General features: G+C 45.2%; 1 protein-coding gene across 1 annotated transcript in view; it reads left to right on the top strand.

The window, feature by feature from the left end:
• The window catches only part of LOC135911907 (facilitated trehalose transporter Tret1-like), a 126,333-nt gene that overhangs the window by 26,188 nt on the left and 79,344 nt on the right, over positions 1 to 20,801 (top strand). Inside the window, exon 3 of the mRNA XM_065444259.2 lies at positions 1,467 to 1,565. Coding sequence (XP_065300331.2) covers positions 1,533 to 1,565 — 33 coding nt within the window. The 5' untranslated portion in view covers positions 1,467 to 1,532. The remainder of the gene's footprint in view (positions 1 to 1,466; positions 1,566 to 20,801) is intronic.

Below are 20,801 nucleotides of genomic sequence, written 5' to 3'. Positions count from 1 at the left end.
ACTCAGAGAGCGAACTATCGTCTCAGCCAGCAAGCGATTAACTTGAAAAGCGAGTGAAAGACAGATGGATGTCTTAGTACAACGGCGGAATGAAAGTATTACCCAATAGACTGATGGCTGAGGGCATCAGGGATTACTTATTTGTAAACTTAAGTAAGTGACAAAAGGAGTAACCTATAGAGGAATAGTGAGGGATTGACAATTAATTACTTGCTTGAATACACGAATGAGCCAAAATGAAAGAGGATTGGGGTGGCGCTACATTATAGTGTCCCTGAACCCCATTTTATCGAAGGGGAGAAACGGCATTCGAGGTGAAAATAGGCTATTTCTAAAATAATTTATCGCAAAACGTACTTCAATGCGTTCAGCAGAAGCGGAGTTATTAGCAGCGAAGTACGGCCTCCGCTGTGCTCCCGTTCATTTTCAATGCTTTGCACTGCGAAGGCTACGGCGGAGTGGGACGTGCCCACAACGCACATGCCGCTGTGACGTGCAATTCAAATTTCATTTTGGGTGCTAACATAAGCCCCACTACTTTCAATTTTGCTGCTTACGACGTGGTAAACGACAGCCAAACGCGGTTGTCCTCAGCGAGCCGCAGTGCGCTTAGCCAGTGGACTCGTGGCGGCACCTCGCGGTGGCCGTGGTATCGGCACTGCGTAGCCGACCGCAGCTACCAATAGAAACCGAGTACAAGAATTCGCTTTATTACTAAATAAAGCGTCCAGTCGAGCGTGAGGAGCAGGCTTCTGTTTGTGAAGAGAGCATTTGAGTGAAAGGGGAGCTCCATACACCGCGTGTGACGGCAAAACTTGGCTGAGGAATTCACAGCAGCGTATGCTGCCCGCGAACTATGTTATTTCACCAAGCCCAAGGGGTGGTTCAGGGCCCCTTTAACACACGCCGGCGAGATCTTCATTTGGGTTCCTAAAAGTGCCTTGAAAAAATTAAAGCGATTGCACAGAGGTGACTATAAGCACAGATTCACCCTGCTATTGTCAACTGCAAACCGGCCCGTCTAGCAAACCGCGATCGCATTGAGGTCACTTTGCGGTACATGAGTGGTAAATTATATATATATATATATATATATATATATATATATATATATATATATATATATATATGACTATTGAAGAAGGCGAAGGCTGGTGCACCGGACGACGAAGTGCGCGTGCTTTGGAATACATGTCTGGCGTCTCAGCCACGCCACATATCTTACCTCTGATGTTTGCATACATACATACATACAGATATATATATATATATATATATATATATATATATATATATATATATATATATATGTTATTTCCGAAGTAATGCTTGGTTCGCGAGCTAGACATGACTGAGTATCAGTAAATATGTACGCCTTTGCATTCGTGGCTAACGTAGTTAGCAAGATGCTGATGGAGAATACGAATGAATCACAAGAGAGGTTACCTTTGGTTTACTTTCACTAGGGAGGACCTTGTGTGTGGAGACGAGCGTGGCCAAAGTCACCCTCATGAGGAGCTCCGAGTAACGCGATGCGATGCAGTTTCTTGGTCCGGCGCCGAAGGGTAAGTACGCCACGGGGTTTATATGTGGCCGGTTTTCGCTGCTGAATCTGTTTTCAAGGAATAAATACGCCAAATAGCTTTATTTCATGCTACATTCTCGCGGTTTTCGTCGCTTGCGATAACTTGCGACACAAAAATGTTCGTTTAAGAGACAAGAAACTAAACTATACACTTTTATTAGTGAATAAAATTCCTAAGTAATAGCTATAAGGCACGGGTACGTACAGAATTCAAGTCGGTGTGTTCTCAGTGCACGTCTAGCTATTAGCGCGGCCGAGGTTAACATTATCTTCATGATATCTCCCCTTTCCTTCTTCAAAGTTTCACTTTCTCTCCTCCTATTCTTTTTCTGAATCTTTCTGGCCTAACATGGAACAAAAATAAGTAAGGAACCTATGCATATTTTAACGTTGTGCAGGAGAATTCCACATGTTCTATATATATGCCATATGTCATTGCGTTATTAAAAAATGATAATTAGAAAGTCACATTACGGAGAAATAACCTGGTGAAATCTGATTTTTGTGTGAGCAAAGCTATACCACCCTATGAAAGAAAAGGAATGTTTAGCGATAAGAAACGCTGAGATGCCTGCCTGTGGTACTTTCATCTAGCTAGCTACTCCTTGCGAAAGGATTACATGCAGTAAAAGAGAATGGAACAGGATTGATGACGATCAGAAGAGGGCGACGAAGGGAAGGGTATATCTGGCAGCTTGTGAGCTAAAATACTTGAGCCCCAATATGTGCTGCTCTAAAGATCAACAAAGGCCTTGATGGCTTGAAAATGAGATGTGCAGTCTATTCAAGGCCACAACGACAAGACGTGCTGTGAAAACAGTTGGCTATGGAGATGACCATGGTGAGCCACCAGAATGTTTTTACCTTGCAAGGTTTGAGGACACTGAGTTAGTCATGTCATGATAGACGCACCATCAGATCACTGGAGCCATGCGCCGTGTTATTCGCGAGAAAAGTACCACGCCAAAGTCAACTAACTGTCAGCTATGTGCGACATTGCTAAAGGATGTTTCAGTGTTGACCGAGGGCCACATCAAGCATACCTGTCGGGGTCAAACTTCTCTGGCTCATCCCAGAACCTTGGGTCGTAATGCATCCTGAGCACGGGCACTCCGATAACTGTGTCTTTAGGGAAGACTTTGCCCTTGTATTCGTAGTCGTCGTCGCAAGCCCTCTGCACGAACCTGCGATAAGATAGCAGACCGTGCTAAGAATCAGGGTTTTACACAGTGAATTCCTGTGTTTTTTGTAAATTTTCGATGGCATTGAGGACACTCAAAGGAAGAAGGAGAACAAGAGCGCTGTGTAACTTATCGCTAGTGCATCAATTTTTCTGTGCGGCTGTTTGCAATGAGCACTGCGAAAAACAAGAATTGAAAAAATAGCCTATTAGATTACATGACTTCCTAATATTGTGCACTCCTAATTTAAACGCACCAGATTGATTTTAAATCATGAACAACTACGTTCACTTTTTTCATCTTTTAAGACGAACATGTTCGTCCTAGGTGTTCCTATGTGTCCCAGTGGGCCGTATTGATCTCTCCTATAATTATTAATTATAATAATAATAATAATGCCGTTTTATGTCTGCTACAGGACGAAGGCCTCTCCTTGCGATCTGCAATTACCCCTGTCTTCCGCCAACCGATTCCAACTAGCACCCGCGAATTTCCAAATTTCATCGCCCTATCTAGTCTCCTGCTGTCCGCGATTGCGCGTCCCTTCTCTTGGCACGCATTCTGTAGCCCTAATCACCCGCCAGTTATCTAAGCTGCGCATTACATGACCTGCCCAGCTCAATTTTTTTTTGTTAATGTCAATTAGAATATCGGCTATGCCCGTTTGCTCTCTGATCCAAACCGCTTTCTTTCTGTTTCTTAACAATATGCCGAGCATTCTTTGTTCCATCGCTCTTTGTGCGGTCCTTAACCTGTACTCAAGCTTCATTGTCAGTCTCCAAGTTTCTGCCCCATGTGTCAGACCCGGTAAAATGCACTGATTGCACACCGTCCTCTTAAATAATTATTAAATATGACGAGCGCTTCTAAAACCATGTTTGAAGTTGCATAAAGCGATATTTATTGTGAAAAGCATATACAATAAGACGCTACGTGCAGCGATGCATCTTTACGCATGCGTCGGCTGCAATCTTGATACGATAATTTATTCGCACATCAGGGAAACTGACACTGGGCCAACACTTAAACGATGCGGTGGAATACGATATTTTGGAGCAGCAGCTATGAATGTTGCAGTTTTTCGGACTAGCAGAGCTTTGCAATGCAGGCACTAACTACACGCTGTGCCACACGACGTAAACATTAACGAGCACCGAGGTAAAAAATTTAGGTCAATTCCTGCAGTGCAAAATGGGTTACATGGTAGAAAAAGGGGGAACATGCAAACTGAAAAAGTTTACGCGGAGACATGAAGACAAGCCGAGAAAAAACAAGGACGAGCGCTTTCTCCGCTTGTCCTTGTGTCTCTGCGCAAACTTATTGAGTACGCCTTCCAACCAAATAGCCCAACAATCTTCTCTACTAAGGCAACATACAAAGCAGGGTTATCACGGAAGGTGTGTGGAACCACGTGGCACTACGCATCTCGTGTTTACTTTGCGAACAGGAAGATTGTAGCTTGAGTCCGTAGCTACGGGTGTAAAGGTGGAGTGAGGACAAGAACTTCAGCTTATGACGTCACATTTCGACGCTTCAGTTTTCTATGTAACACTTGACTGGCTTGATCTATTAAAAAAACACTTGCCATTGCAGTATCTGACTCGCTGTATTGTGATATCATTATGGCGCCACATTACTCAATGGTTACCCAGCGACGTCGATGTACTAGCGATGTGTGGTTAACAGCATTTCGCAGTCCAGTGCTCTTGCCTCAGACCCACGCATTTGCCCTCATTCATATATGTTCTCACTTGCCCGTCTACGTCATACACTAATTTATTACCCGGTTTTTACACGCATCTTATGATGCACCTCACCCATTTTCTCAGTCCTGAGAAGAAGGCTGAGGTCCTCAATTGGTTTGTTGGGCTCCTCAGAGTCCTTGTCTGGACAAGGACTTCGCTAAGGATACCCAATTTTTGAAATAAGTTATACCATGTGTTTGGCGCATGATAGCCTAAGTTGCTTATGCGCCATAAAACCCAATACAATACAATACAATACGTCATACACTGTCACGTGCCCTACCACAGTCCTTCCCCGCTCCGTAGCAGATCGCACTCAGCAGGCCGCTCCGTCGATGACATACCTCCCAACACCACCGAAAACGACGTTTTCGATTTGCTTATTTTTATCACAACCCTTGCGAGAGCACATATCCTGCATTGATATAGAAACCTTTCAAAGTGGCATACCCGTGGGCATCGCCCGCCATTGTGCGCCTTCTGATCGGTGTTTCCTCACTTGTTTACAATGACTAGGTTGGCCGGAGGCACAGCTCAGGCACAGCTGTTATAGCCGCAGGCCGTAAGCTATCTTCGTAATCGGCCTGTGGTATCAATCGAATTGAAACAATTTTGAGCCTATAGTGTACACTATGATCAGTGGTTTTAAGATCAACCTAATGACGCTATAACTTACCCTGCCTGCATGATCGAATCACTTTGATTTGCAAGGACGCCAAAGAATGAAGACCAGTGTGTAATCCTGAACAATTGCATAGAAGCCTGTGCTAATCGCGACCGAAGGGCCGCAAATGATCAGACCGGCTTTGTTTAGTCTGGTTTATGTATATTACTGATTGAAGGTGCCGTTTTTCGGACTGGCGGATCCCATGCCATACCTGAATTCAACCCTGGAGGGCATGGCAGCTCAATTATCCCTGTGAGTGTTTGTTGCAACATATATAGGATGTTTTTTTGCACCTAACACTAGTGGAAAATGCTATTTCCTGTATTAGGAAGGTCCTAACCTCATTGCATTTCTTGGTGCTCAAGGGTGACTGTCACCTTGCATACTTACCCATGAAGTGATGGGTACATCCGAAGTGTTTCAGAAATCACCTGGCCGAGATATTCCACGCCACATATGTTGTCGTACGTGATTTCGCCCTGTGTGTAAGACAATGCATCTACTTGAACAATTGCGTGGCCTTACTTGTTAAATGTAGTTGCGCATAAAACAAAAACTCCTCCATTCCACCCTGTGAAAATGACTGTACAGCGAAGCTGTTGTCGACGTAACACAAGCGCCACCGCCTCAAGCGATGAGGGCGAACCTGTACGGAAGCCACCGCCACGCGCGCGAACCTGTACGGAAGTGTACCATACACCGTCATTCTTGTAGGCCCTCCACCTAGCGCAAGTTCGCCATTGAAATAATTGAATGTTCAAAAATATACTGCATAGGAAAATGCGTAGAATGGGACTTAAACACAAGCTGCAGACATAATAGCTTCTGATTGTAATTCGAATATATGAGAATTCGTAATTCTATTACGCGGAGACTCATTGAATCACAAAGCCTTTTTGTGCTGCCGTTTGAGGCTTTTATGAATAGCCGCGGCCGTTAGGTGGCGCTACTGTTTTTACTGGCGTTTGCCATAATTTCGATTTCGGTCACTGTGCGACAGGCGCAAGGGGCAGAGCGCCCACTCATCAAGGATGGGCCCATCGTTCTGTACTTGAAGTGCAATCACATGTGTAATTTGGCTGTTCAAAACACTTGACTTTGTACATGCGTATGTGTACTCAACTCATGTACAAAACTGCGATTCCTGTACTGTTTGACTGTATAGCTTTGTATTCATCCGGTGTTCTATTGAGTGTCACATTTTCTGTCACTATTCTCCGTTTTTATTCAAATTTGTTTCCTTTGCCAAGTGGCAAGGAGTAGCCGGTGCCGCCATAAAGGCGCCAACCACTCCTTATATTCATTTCAATAAAAAAAGGGCCCATTGTGGGCATAAGTTCGTCACACGCACTCGCACGTGCGTGGAAGTGCAGCATGTATCTTCATCCTTGTAGGCTTACCGCCTAGCGCAACTGCGTTATTGAACCAATTGAATTTCTCAAAGGAAAAATCCGTCAAAAAGATTGTAACATACTACTTACGCTCAACCCGCAGACATGATAGAATCAGATTGCGATGCGAATATACAAGAAAACATAATTCTGTTTCGCGGAAACCTAAACACAAACTCCTTTTTGCAGTTACCGTGGTAGCGATACTGTTAGTTTGGGTGAGCAGAGACCGTAAAATCCGGACCAGCTAGAGGCTATCAGTTTCGCTGTAAAACAAGCAAGTCCGCCTTTGTAAAAAAGCCACTCGTGGTTTTGAAGCATCTGGCTGCGTGAATATAGTTGACAAGTGTGCTTCAAAAAAGATTAATGGTATGGACGGCTTGATGGTTAGGGGGAAGATAAGCCTCTTTGAGTCCAGCACAGAGCCTTGCCCAGCAAGCCCAGCAGCTTCAGCCAAGCGCCGGCGCCTGGAAGGCAGCAACTCCTTTACTTGGGTCCTTGTCTCCCTCACTTCAGTGGCCAAGTGGCACAGTGACGCCTGGGCTTTTTTCGTCATTACGCTATGATCACTACGCAACTTTTTTCAGTGCACCTTCCAATATGTGGCACACAAAAAATTCCATGAGCTGTAGCGATGACCAATGAACACGGGAGTAAGTAGCGGCGGTAAAATATGACGAAACATATTATCATGCTAGAATTTAGCGTATCAGTGCTTACGTCTTTCTGAACTGCTTTCCGAACTTCCTCCCTAAGTCTATCTTGGACGTCCTGGTGCATAGCCAGAAGATAGGTTGCAAACGTCAGTGGTGTAGCCACGGCATCAATCCTGTAAATTAGGCAAAATAAAGACAGCGATTTCGTTTGACACATTTTCATACAAGAAGGTCACGATCAGGGACCATTTTACGTATTTCTTGCATGGAATCCCTGCTGAGTAGTAGTTATTGATCGATAGCAAACTCTAGAAGACAAGTTATTATGCAGATAATCCTGACTGCATTGGGGCCTTGGATAGCGATCCTGCTTGCCCATCGTTGGTTTTTCACTTGTTTCTCTGTTCACTTGGCTCTCCGCAATTAGCCTAATGTCCTCAAAGAGGTAAGAAATGCATTTGGCCGCGAAGTTCTGAAAGAAATACCACTAGATGTTGTTTTAACAGCATTACGCGTACTTAAGCCTAATTCCCCCAACATAGTCTGCTGTTTTGTAGCATTTTGCACACTTTTCTATAAGGAGCTTGGAAAAGTTGAGCAGATCATGACTGCATTAAAGAATAGTAAAATAACTAATTGAGAGCATGATTTGATGAGTGAACTTGCTCCATGCTCATGTACCCGCCGTGGTGGCGTAGTGGCTTTGGTGTTGTGCTGCTAAGCCCGACGTTGAGGGATCGAATCACGGCCGTGGCGGCAACGCTTCAATGGGGGTGAAAAGCCAAAAGAAAAACTCTTGTACTGTGCATTTGTTTAACGCTAAACAATCCCAAGTGGCAAAACCGCGGCATGCGTAATAGTCATATCGTGATTTTGGCACGTGCAATGTCAGCAATAATTTTTTTAAGCTTGTGCAGGCATGTACCAAAGTGTTAAGCCTAGGAGGAAAATTTGTCATTGTCCTCAGGTAAAATGAGTTGCATCGTTTTCGCCCGATGGCTGTCGCGCGAGTTCATTAAAATTCAATTATGCAGGAGTCTCTTGTTTCGTAACGTGGCTTGACTGATACATCAGTTGGATGATATCGGAAATTTTCGTAACTTTTGACGCGGCTTTTTATCTCATGTGATTATGAAATGAACAGAAAGCACACGTCATGACGAAACATTCTAGTCAAATAAGCTCGCACTTGGACAATCAGTACAGAGTGTCGGCACGCTTCAATCGTCTACCAAATGGCAGATGCGACAAGCCACTAGATACAATTGTGCGCGAGGTTGTTACAGCCAGAAACAAGCATATTGAGAAAACGGTGGGCTGTAGTAAAATATATTCGATCAAAAAACATTATCGCGAAACCCATCTCCCGATAAGTGTGTCGGCATAAAGACTGTCACCGCATGTACATCTCTTGAAGTTTCAACGCGGACTCCAAATTAACCAACGAGATACAACTAATGAAACGCCATATACTTACGCAGCAATTATGAAGAGCGTTCCATTAGCCAGTGTTCGTGTACGACATGTTAGATGTACCTTTTTTTTCCCACCTGAAAAAATAAACGAGAACAGGTAAATGTGCGTTATCTGACAACTACAGTTACGATCCCATAGGGATCGCCCATGTTGTCGATATGCTGCGTAAACTATTGCCTAAATCCGTATATGTGCTTTTATAAAAATATAATTCGAAAATATTTCTTCAGTTCTAAAGTAAGCTGGCGGTATTGTGCAAATTGGGCAGTGTGATTAGCTTGGCAGAGTGTGGTCATTAGTTTTTGCCTGTACATTAGCGTAGGCCCTGAGCAAATTATTATTGACTAATCATTAGTTTTCATTGCACAAGCCACCGTAGCCTACACTGATCTCTGTTGAGCTGTGATACTTATTAATGACCGAAACTGCCTGGAGTTTGGGGCGCAATGAAAAGCGAGATTATGTCACTAAGTCTATGCCAACAAGTTACTTTATTGCAACTCGACAATATACAGAAAAAAGTAAGAAAAAGAATAACCTGGAGGAAAGAGAACAAAACCATATAGAAGTAGTGAATAGCGGTGCAGCAAACTGCCGATCTTGTTTATGTGCACCAAATAAGACACTAGGGGCAACCTTGACTTTGGAATTTATAAAGAATACACGAAACATTCGAACGTTACGGACAATGCGAACAATTCTTTATTGTTTGAGTATCGATATTTCTGGCGCTGATTTGCAGCAGTATCGGCGCCTTGAGAAATGGGGGCTGCTGTTTGCTTTGAAAGCGCTAGGCTGCGCGCAAAAAATGACTGTCGCTGTTTTCAGCTCCGACCTTGAATGCGTCGACGCCACCGTTCCAACTCTTGGATATTATGCGAAGCATATTACTAGAGCTCAACCCAGCTCCTCAGGCGCGGCGGTGTCGCCTTCAATACCACGTGACAACGTGACGTCACGACAGAGGAGAAACGGGGCTCCAACTCGCGCCGTTGCTCGCGGCGTCGCGGCGGTATATAAGCAGCTGCGCTTGCCTCTGCTAGACAATCACGAGGTGAGATGCCTCCTGGAGACAGAGCTGCTCGTTGGAATGAGAAGCGAAGGTTGCGGCGTGCTACAGAGACTGTTTCTAGGTGGCTTTGCTACGGCGCAGCGACTACGCGCCCCGCATCGGACGCGGTGAGCGTCGAGCAACGCAGCGTTCGGCGCGACAACGAAATGTGCGCCTGAGCAAGCGCCGCACGCCTGAGCCGACGCCGACGACACCGGCTTTTCTGCGACACGAGCTCCTTAATGCTGTCGCGTTAAAATAAAGGATAGTATGCTTCGCATCCTGGGCTTAACCTTAGCTAAGCCACAGCCAGTTTTTTTTTTCCTTCGCAACCTTTTGCAACACTTACCGTTTTGCCTATATATAACGCAGTCAGCTGCAAGTTTCCTGTGACTTGTCTCCTGCTTCTTGCTTCGCTTTCTTCGCGAATATAACCACTCGCTTTATGATCCCTATTCAGGCAAATTATTTTAAGTGTTAGATTAATGATCGTTATTTCTATAGCACACTCTGACATACTAACCTAAACCACTAAATTAAGATTGTTTGCGTCATCTTGCACGTTTGCAGAGTCACATGTTGCTCGAAGGACCCGCTGTTTTTGAGAGTGCAACAGTACCCGCAGCGCACTATCGCTGACGTCTGACGGTCCAACATGTTAATGCGTGTGGTCGGTGGAAATCTAGGTTCTAGTGCCAATGCAGTAGACGCGACGGAACATCAACTGAGCCATGCAGTAAAATTTTCATCGTATTTCGTTTTTATTATTTCATTCCTTCTGACATCTGTTACCGTTGTGAGCCAAGCTCCATAAGGGCCGGCGATTGCTGCAGCCTGTGAAAGCCATACTCATCTGTTGATTGCGAGAGACTCTATGAATGCCAGGAGTAACAGCATTCAAGTACTTGCTTGTTCAGGTTCGACGTGTCATCCTTGCTCATCAGCAAACATCGTCTCCGGCAAGCAGGTCAAGAGGCGCTGTCGCAGACCTGTTCTTGCCAACTGCATGATTTGGGCCTCGAAACGCGACTTTAAAGTCGACGGGCCACAACCTGCGTAGTGAAGTTTCTCCAGTGGCGAAGCCAATCGCTCACTTCTCCAACTTCAAGCGTGTCCACGGAAGTAAGTCGGAGTCACATGAGTTTTTGAGATCTTGGTACGTGCCTCCAGAAGATGTGGCCTACAGTCACGTTCGTGGAGACATCCGCGATGGCATGTGATGATGTTCGGCGGCCTCCTTTCGTCGAGAACAATCCAAGGACGTGAGAAGCAAATAGTGGAGAGAAATCTCGCACTAGAAATGAGCTATCCTCACTTCCGTTTATGAACGAACGCAATGTTGTTGCCCACGCTAGAGCAAACAATAATTTTTAATCGCAGATTTTTTTGGCGAGATCTGCCAACCGCCCAACGTGTGCGCAAGAAAAGTTATCCGTCGTAACTGCGGCGAGCCACGGTTTTGCAAATAAATACAGCTAAAACTCGACTTAACGAAACCTGATTTTACGAATTTCCCGATCTAACGAAGAAATTCCATTCGACGCCAGGTACCCACAGGGTTTGATGTTGTCATCAACTCCAATTAAGGAAACTAATTTGACCGAACGTGATTGAACGGAGTTTTTTCTGAAATAAATTAGTAAAAAAACAGTGATTTCTTTCAGATTTTGACACAGCTTGCTTTTTCTTCAAGCGTGCGCTCTAAAGCTTACGCGTTAAAACGCCTAGGCGCCCTACTCACGGCCCTAGCATTATTCCGAAGAAGCCGCGCCCATACATGGAACTGCGGACTCAACGCCGCCTCAGGGCGTTGGGGCGGCGTTGTTTGCTTTCGTTGTTTTATTGTGTATACAACAGATGGCTGGATTAGCGGCAAATACGATGCAGCAACGTTTTGGGTGTCGCTACGTTACAATCTAAGATTTCTAAGTACCGAAAAATTCCTCTCTCGTTTTTACAAACTTCCCAATTCAACGAAATAATTTGAGCGCGGGCATCCCTTTGTTAAATCGAGTTTCAACTGGTATCCAGTCTTTCTGTACGAATACGCCATAGTTCGAACGGGCTAAAACGTATACCAATATTTCCGCTTACCAGCATTAGGATTGAAAAAGAATGCGTTATTTGTCCGCCCTGGTACCTTCGCGTCTTTCATTCTGCCACACACTGCACGTATTGGCAACGACCTGTGAAAGTTTATCGTTGTCACAGCTGTCTTTAGTTTCCACAAGCATACTAAAGCTTCGTAAATTTTACATCATGAATGCATGCATAGCTCCATGCTTCATTCGACCATGAGTGGTTGTATAACTGTACAAAAGATAAACTTGTGCATGAGCCAATAGCAAGTGCTCTTTCATCGTTTGATCACAATAAATTTGCGCAGACCATATATCGCAGAGTATTGTTTAGTCTTACAGTTGTTGTTGTTGTCCGGCTGAAAATTTATCCGTGGGCTCTCTTCAGATTCAGCGTTCAAGAGTGTCTGGAGTAGATCTGCCTTTTTTGCCTGCGTTCGGGAGAGATATTGCAATTCATCACGTGCACACCTCCATTCTTATATAGTTCTCTCTCTGGCGAATTTGCCCTGCATTTCATCATTTGGTAAATTGGTACAGCATACCAACCCTACTTATCTGTTAGACTTCCTTTCATATACACTTTCTTCACAGCGACGTCGCAGGGTCTCGCGGCATCTGTCTCCAGTCTGCCATCTTTCAGCAGAAGCGGTAATGTTCAAGTGCTCGAGAGACCCTGGCATATATTCTGTAACTATATAGAGGAGACCTTTCCGATGTGACGACCACAGTCAGTAATAAAATGCGGCAAAAATCGTCGTTTGCTACAACGACCAGCATTTCACTTCTGTTTTTTTTATTTTTGGCACAGCCGGTACGCAGCCGCTGGTTCAGGGCGCAGTACCGGTGACCTAGTTCTAAAATAGAACGCCTACAACAGTCAACGCGCGCCCTTATTCCATGTTGCTCGTGATACCGTCGAACTAGGAATCTTAGTTATGCAGAAAACAGCTAAATTTGTTCACTCTGGCTTTTGTCCTGCAGCACTTTATGAAATGATGATCAATGTTTCCTCGTTAGCGGCCGCGTCCGCACCTTGTCCAGCCTGACCAGAGACACTAATAACTATTCCAAACAATCTGCATTTGAAAAAGTTGAAGTGCCCATCACTTCATCTTACGCGCTTTGTCTCTTCACTTTTTGGATCACCCAGCAGAGATATCGCTGTTACCCCTTGATAATGTTCTTCAGTCTTCTGACTCTGCCTTAAACAAGAAAAAGGTAGCCGTCCGGCGAAGTGATAACTAATTGTGGTTTCGTAAATAATGTTGGCTCTGTCGCAATTGGACGAATGTTTACGTGCTAGTCTGCAGTTTCATATATGCACTACACTTTTTATGTCCTTAGTTCGCTTTCTGTCAGCTGCTGGGCTAGGATGTTAACCCCACCGCTTTGAGAAAACACTGACGCATCACTAAATACAGCTCTCGCAAGCACAATGCGTTGATGCGTCACGTTGATGCGTCAGTGACACGCATCAACGTGTCAATGACGCATGCATGTTCTGATATTCTTGAGCGATGCACGTTGTTTTTACTCGTTTTCCTTCCTTTCTCTATAGATAGCTTTTCTCTTGCCTGTGGAGGTTACCAAACTGGACCCTTTCTTCGTTAACGTTTCCTTCATTCACACCTCCTTTGAATTTTTATGTCCTAGATGCTTGACATAATAAGTGAAAAGTTTCGCGTGAGATCCTTATGCGAAGTCACTGCTAGCCTAGTTTGTAGTTATACTAGTAGTTATGATAAACACTTACTCCATCCATTTGCCTCCGCTTTTCGAAGAATGGCCCGAAGTAAGCAAGCACGGTGTCCATGGGAACGCCCCGAGAAAGGCCGTACTTGAGCAGCGGCTTGAAGAGGAATGGTAGCTCTGAAATGGAATCTGCAGAAACGAAGATAAAAATTAGCTTTTTGCCACTGCTTGTAGAAAACTTCAGCTGGTTTCGCACATACTGTGCCGAATGTTGTAAAGTCTGAGTTCATTGAGTTTGTGAAGACGAAGGATTAGACCACAAACGGCCTTGTAGTAGATCAGCCGCAGTTGTTGCGTGTATTTATTTTACATTATCCGCGTGCAAAATAAATACATGTGGTGCTCCCGGCCTCGTGGTTGGCCCATAAAGGACCTCAGCGTTTCGAAAGTTGTTTCTCGCAAACGCAACGTTGTGCTACGTAACAGCTAGGTGCCTCGTCATGGCGCATGTTAAAATTTCAGCCATGGAACAGGCTCAGATCCCGTTTTCGAGGCCTTTGTTGTGCCCGCAAGGTTTGACGGGATTCGCATGGGGCGGGCCCCTTCCACACTAGAATTCACGCCTTTGGGAAAAAATCTCAGTGTCGGGCTTGAGTACCCATGTATGCATTCAGATAACCGGCGGATAATCGGCGGATCATCTGGGGTAGCGTGTTCTTTAAACCCACGTCGTCCCGAAACCCACATGGACACTTAACCACGGGGCCGCGAGTGTGGTTAGCCTACATCTGCCAACGGTTCGATAACATCAGGGTATTGACTAAACTTCGAATACTTCGATAGCATAAATCGTGAACGATTCTGCGTGAAGAGTTTTGCATCTTTGCGAAACAACTTCCAGTGCGTGAGGGGAGCGAGTTATAACAGATCTTGGCGTCAGTAATGCCTAGCGCGAGAAGCAGTTTTCTAGCACCATTAGTTAGCCTATGTCTGAAGAGGTATCTGAATTTCGCTAAATACTAAACTGAGCTTTATTACTTTAGCGGGCATACCTACGCTATTGTCGCGCCTTGGCTTCCAGCCGACGTTTCAGCCTAAGCGTCGCATCAGCCCGACAGCTGAAGCTAAACATGAAAAATAAATTGAATCAAGAGGTGTTACGTGCTGAAACCACGACCTCATTGTAAGATACGCCATAATGCGGTACTCCGGAAATTTGGGCTAACTGGGGTTCTTTAACGCGCACGTAAATCTTAGCAGTTCTCCCAAGCAGATAGGGCTGATAACGATCACAGTTGCTTGTAAACCTCGACATAGAAAAGAAATCACTTTGATCGTAGTGAAAATCTAATTTTAACCAGGACACAATATCAGCGAAATGGCGTGTCCCCGTTAAAGAAAGAGATGGAAGCGCCTCGAAGTCACAAGACAAACGGTGTTTGTCATAAGGTGCACACAACGCACAGTCCTGGATTCGACTCCCACCAAAGGTCGAGGATTTGACTCGCAACAAAGGCCGTGGGGTCGAGTGCCTTAATTAACTCTATCCTAATTAGCTGTGCCTTAACTTCGCCTTAATGCCGAAGGTCGTGGGTTCGTGTGCCGTAATGAATTAACTGTCCTAATGCAGGCTGCCGTAATTCACTTTGTTTTAATTAACGTTGCCTTAATTGTCGTTAACTGCCTCCACTGGCTCACTTGACTTTTCGGACCCCCGTTGGCCCCGCCAGCGCCACCAACGCGGGGTTTTCCGCCTCACGAGCCGTACAATGCTTCCGCATTAATAAGCACCCGGGTTACAGTCCAAGCACCATAGCACGAGTGTAGGCGAAATGCAATGGTATTCGTCTTCTTGTTGGCACGCCAACACACACGTCTTCGTTTCCTTGGAAAAAAAGCCAAGAACTGTGAGTGCTTACTGATGAGCACCATCTTGCTTTCCCCGAACATTCCAGTACACTGCCGGCACTTGAGCAACAGTTTGCAGGCAGCCTCGTCCCCCCGCTGTACTTCAGTCACGGAGCCGTGGAATACGCCCATGGCTACGTCCATCGCCAGACGAAGCACGTGGTCGTGCATGTTGACCACTCCAGCTTGCTTTCGGGAGGCCTTCTCTATCATTTCCGAAAACAGCTTGGTGCGATCCTTCATGATCAGCACGGCCTGCGGGCAGAGGCAAGAAAAAGAGAACGTCCTGAACGGGCCTGGAAAATTTTTCTCAAGAAAGCTCCCTAAGATCCTTCGCGCTGCTTAACCCGCTCTTTATGTCGGGTCCACTCTGAAATATATGCAGCGGTCGTGCGTACTTTGACAGTAATTTTGGTGTAGTCAGCGCTTTATTGAATCACCGCGCATCTTAGAAAGCTAGCGGACTAAGTCATCACTGTGTTGCGCTTTTCCTTGGCACCATCTCGGCGCCATATGCATCAATTCGTCTTCGTTTATACCTTGCAGCTTCATACCATTCGGGGTTTCGGCATTTTCACAAAATGCAGGTACAGTCATCATAAGTATGATATTTTAAAAAGGGGATACTCGGGATGCAAGGGATAAAATATAGGAACTTGATGCACAACTAAGTTTTCCTGTAGAACTCTTATTATCATTGAATACTTTTATGGATGGCATGACATACTTCGCCCCTATGGGTGCGTGGCAGTAATCTTATGCAGTCGATAACAAATGTGCTCTGAACCACTAGAAATAACCACGAAAGAAATATTCCCATTTTCAGCAACGAAAATACTATCCTGTTACTAACGTTGCGGCTTGTGGTCTGGTGACAGCCTGGCGGCCCGGCCTCCATCGAAAGGAAAGCCGGCCCACCAGCCACGCTAGTAAGTGAATAGTATTTCTGCGCTGCGGTAATTCAACCCTCCTGATGTTTCGCTACGAGCTTCATGATCTCAGCACGTACAAGTAAACTGATATTGACTAAAGTGATGCTAAACACTTAGCCGAGTTTCTACAACATCGACCATATATTCTTGTATTCACGAATCACTGATATCACGTACAACTTCTGTAATGATGGCAACCCGTAACTAGCCTAGATATAAGGCCAGGAGAGGCACAGATGAAATATGCTTCAGATTTTCGCACAAAACTGCGATTGAAAGGACGTACGATAGCAAGTTTCTGTCACGGTCGTTGGTGTTTTCCTTGGCAATCGTTCATTTAGCGCGTGCTGGTGAACTTCGTTTAACAAAGTGTCGAAATTACGTGACAGCTGTGCTTCATATGACATCCTACTGCGCTGCCATCTATCATTGACGTGTGTAGTTGCGGCTGTTCTCTCAGTAATTTACGTGTACGCATTATCGCCTTTTCCAGTTTTCTGAGTGATTACTCGCATTACACACGAAAGGCTTCTAATAACGTGACAAAAGCTGCGAAAATGCTGAGTATATCTCTCTTCACAGTCAAAGCATATTGGCAGCTAAAAAAACGTTATTTTTAACCTATTATTTTCATTTCTTTGATTGATTATTTGTTCTTTCCTTTGATCATGTTCCCAGCAGTCGCATTTGTAGCCTACTCAGTGGACAGATGCCAGCTACCAGTGCGAACCTCTGTACAATATGGATCCACCGTGCGACCGTTACATGCCGCGAGGTCTCGGCAGACAAGACCAAGCATGCCTTCATGGCATTAGACTTAACGCAGCCTACACAAACTGCTTCAGGTGTAAGATTCAACTCACGGACTCACCAATGTGCTCTGAATGCAACGTCCCTGAAGACCTGCGACATGTTCTGCGTGACTGCTACCGCTACGCGTCAAAGAGAGTCTCTGAACGCGTCACTGAACCTTCAACTAGACTCGAGCTTGGCACTACAGCACATTCTCGGTCTGTGACAAAGCACCACCCGCGCGTTACCAGCCATGAAGGCGCTACTGACGACGTTATTGTGGGCCACGAGCCTTAATGAAACTGAAGATATCTCTATAGTGTGGGTATGTGGGTGAGTGTGCGTGCTGTGAAGTGTTTATCAGTGTATATGTCATAATCATCACCCAGCACCTGGAGTAGCAAGTCAGGTGAACAGCCAGGCTAACATCTCCAGCATAACATTAAAGCTTATTTCTCTCTTTCTCTCTCTCCTCAGTGGATCAGCTTCCACCATAATCTTATAACCTTTTTTCTTGAAGTCCCGAGGAGCTCATCGGCATTTATTGATCACTGTCATGCTTGGTTACAGTGTTGGAGATTGATAAAGCAAAGGGATATCACACCAACCTGTTTCATGTAAGAACCTTTAAACGTAGGAGATATCAGGCCCCGAAGCTCCTTCCAATCCTGGCCGAACACCCTCGTGAGTCGTACTTGGTTAAGTAGCAGGGGTTTTGTGACGTAGGTGAAAACCTGTAATGGCAATACATCAGTGCCATAACGTTCTTCCGACAAAGTTAGCCGATCGCAATAAATTACTTAAGTTGTTTCTTTATATTCCAGACCCAATGCTTTACAACATTAATCGTCAGTCACAAATTGAGGCTAATACCAATGCACTAAATAATCCTTAGCTTCATTTTTCCTTCATAGGACCGACAACATTCAGGAATATGTCTTTAGATTACTGTACCGATTCAAATACTGTGGCGCACTATGTTAGCAATAAGCTTATTATTTTTTTGGAATTTTTATACATTCCTAAGACATTTCCTAGGATCTTCGTAGGTGACAGATATCGTAGGTGACATAGTGGCTATGACGTTCTGTCGTTGGGCGCGATGTCCCGGATTAGATCGCGGACCATGGAGGCTGTATTTCGATGGGAAAAATAAATTGAAATCTTACCTGCCAAACCCATGATCCGATTACGAGGCACGCCTTATTGGGGCAGCTCCGGAATAATTTTGAATACTTGGAGTTTTCTAACGTGCATCCAATGCACGGTGCCACATGGGTTTTTACATGTCGCCCCCATTTAGCGGCAGCCGACACAGCCGCGATTGGACTACGAGCTCCGAGCCTGTCAATTGATATTGGCGAAGCAATATTTTCAAGCAGGAACAAAACCGTTCATTTATAAATGTACTAGCTTCCTTTACACAATTCACTCTGTTAGTGCATCATCACAAGGCTTGCATTAGCTGGCGATGCGGCTTAACTGCAATTACCTCGCCTCTTATTCAAGGTGTTACGTGGAAATCACGGTATAGGTTTCCACTCTCTTACGGTGGTCTTACGTGCAAAGGTGGATGTAATTTGCAGAAATCGCAGTTACTACAGTGATAAAAAGTATGTTCCTTCTTAAGAACACATACTTTCCCATTTTTTAATTCTTTATGGACATTCGTACCATTAATTTAGCTTATCCCTATTCCACTGTTCTTTAAATCTGTTCAAACTCTATAAAAGAATTCGCAGCGAAACTGACCATCAGTCACTAGCTTTCACTTAACCGCGGTTCGCGCACAAGAAATTTATGTGATGCAACTACGCAAGCAAGCATGTGTCCACTACATATATCAGTAAGAGTTCCAATGTTGTACGTGGCCTTCCTTAATATTTGATGGCCTGAAATGTTCGCTTTTAAGTCATAGAAAACTGAAGAGACACGGTTTCCATGTTATAGCAAACATCGCAGCGCTTTAGTTTAGGCGCACTGGTGGTTGTCAAGAAAACGTATTTATGTCCACATTTATTAGCATCTATCCTAACGAGCAATGCCAGTTCCACATATGTGTCGCACTAAATGGGCTTTTTGCTCACCTGCCTTCCCGTAATTGTCTTGCCATCCTTCACGAACACCTGCTTGATCATTTCGGGATCACTTGTAAGCACCGCAGGAATGGACCCGTGAAAGTACCTGTCACGAGAGTAGCAACATTCGCCATGGCCATACTCGGCTAGTATCCTAACCTTTCGGCTTTCTTATACTCAAACAAAGAGTGCATGGGCTAACATAGATAACAAAACATAGCCTAGTTGTGAAGCAATGCCGCTAACGAAGTGCACCTACCGGAGTCGCATATTCTTGTCCCCCTGCGCATTGTCATACGTGCAGGTAGTCAGTGTTCCCACTCTTCCTATTTGCCTCTGTTTAATACCCCTTCGTGTCACCCTGAGTGTAGCGTGTTAAATAAGTCGCTCGTCCGTTTGATCGCCCTGCTCCCTTTTCTCTCCTTGCTTTCTCGCTCTCTAAATCAGCTTACATTCGACAGCGCAGGAGCATTAAGAGCTTCTGCAGAAAGCCGACGGGGGGAGAGTTCCCTTGCTCACAAACCACTGATACAGTTATCTACTGCTGCCGTCCGTCATGTTTGGAGGTACACCCAACTACGCTATTTTCAAGATGCTCCGGGTTACGTTAGTTTCTGCGACACTGCAAAACAACTTGCATGGATCGGCGGGCAGTCTTCTTTTTCTTTCTATTTTCCTAGCTACAGGTGTCCGAAGCTATAGCTATTTGTGTGTCGCAGAGCATGCACAAGTACTTCCTGCGTTCTTGCATCTCATTTCCTCTCAGATACCTCCAAACTGTTCCCATAACAGCCGCTGAACTCGGAATGTGCGATAATGATATATCTGCTCTGGGGAGAAAACGTCACTTTATCCCACAAATATGGCACTCCCTAGGGTTACCGCTGCTTCATAAATGCTGATTTTTATGCGAAGCATATTACGAGAGCTCAACCCAGCTCCTCAGGCGCGGCGGTGTCGCCTTCAATACCACGTGACACCGTGACGTCACGACAGAGGAGAAACGGGGCTCCAACTCGCGCCGTCGCTCGCGGCGTCGCGCCGGTATATAAGCAGCTGCGCTTGCCTCTGCTAGACACTCGCGAGGTGAGATGCCTCCTGGAGACAGAGCTGCTCGTTGGAATGAGAAGCGAAGGTTGCGGCGTGCTACAGAGACTGTTTCTAGGTGACTTTGCTACGGCGCAGCGACTACGCGCCCCGCATCGGACGCGGTGAGCGTCGAGCAACGCAGCGTTCGGCGCGAGAACGAAATGTGCGCCTGAGCAAGCGCCGCCCGCCTGAGCCGACGCCGACGACACCGGCTTTTCTGCGACACGGGCTCCTTAACGCTGTCGCGTTAAAATAAAGGCTAGTATGCTTCGCATCCTGGGCTTAACCTTAGCTAAGCCACAGCCAGTTTTTTTTTATAAAAGTTTACCATATGAACATTTTGGATCGTTGAACTATGCAGTCAATGCCTTTCCTGAGAGTGTTGTAATTTTTCACTGCAATAGCTATTTTCACGAATATTTCTCTCGACAAATGACCTGAAGGCGCTTTCACACTTTAGTTTTAAGAGTAAGAAAA

The sequence above is a fragment of the Dermacentor albipictus genome, chromosome 9, assembly GCF_038994185.2.
Source record: "Dermacentor albipictus isolate Rhodes 1998 colony chromosome 9, USDA_Dalb.pri_finalv2, whole genome shotgun sequence".
In the NCBI taxonomy this organism is placed as follows: Eukaryota; Metazoa; Arthropoda; class Arachnida; order Ixodida; family Ixodidae; genus Dermacentor; species Dermacentor albipictus.
The sequence above is the reverse complement of the archived record's forward strand: the minus strand, read 5'-3'. Positions and strand labels throughout refer to the sequence as shown.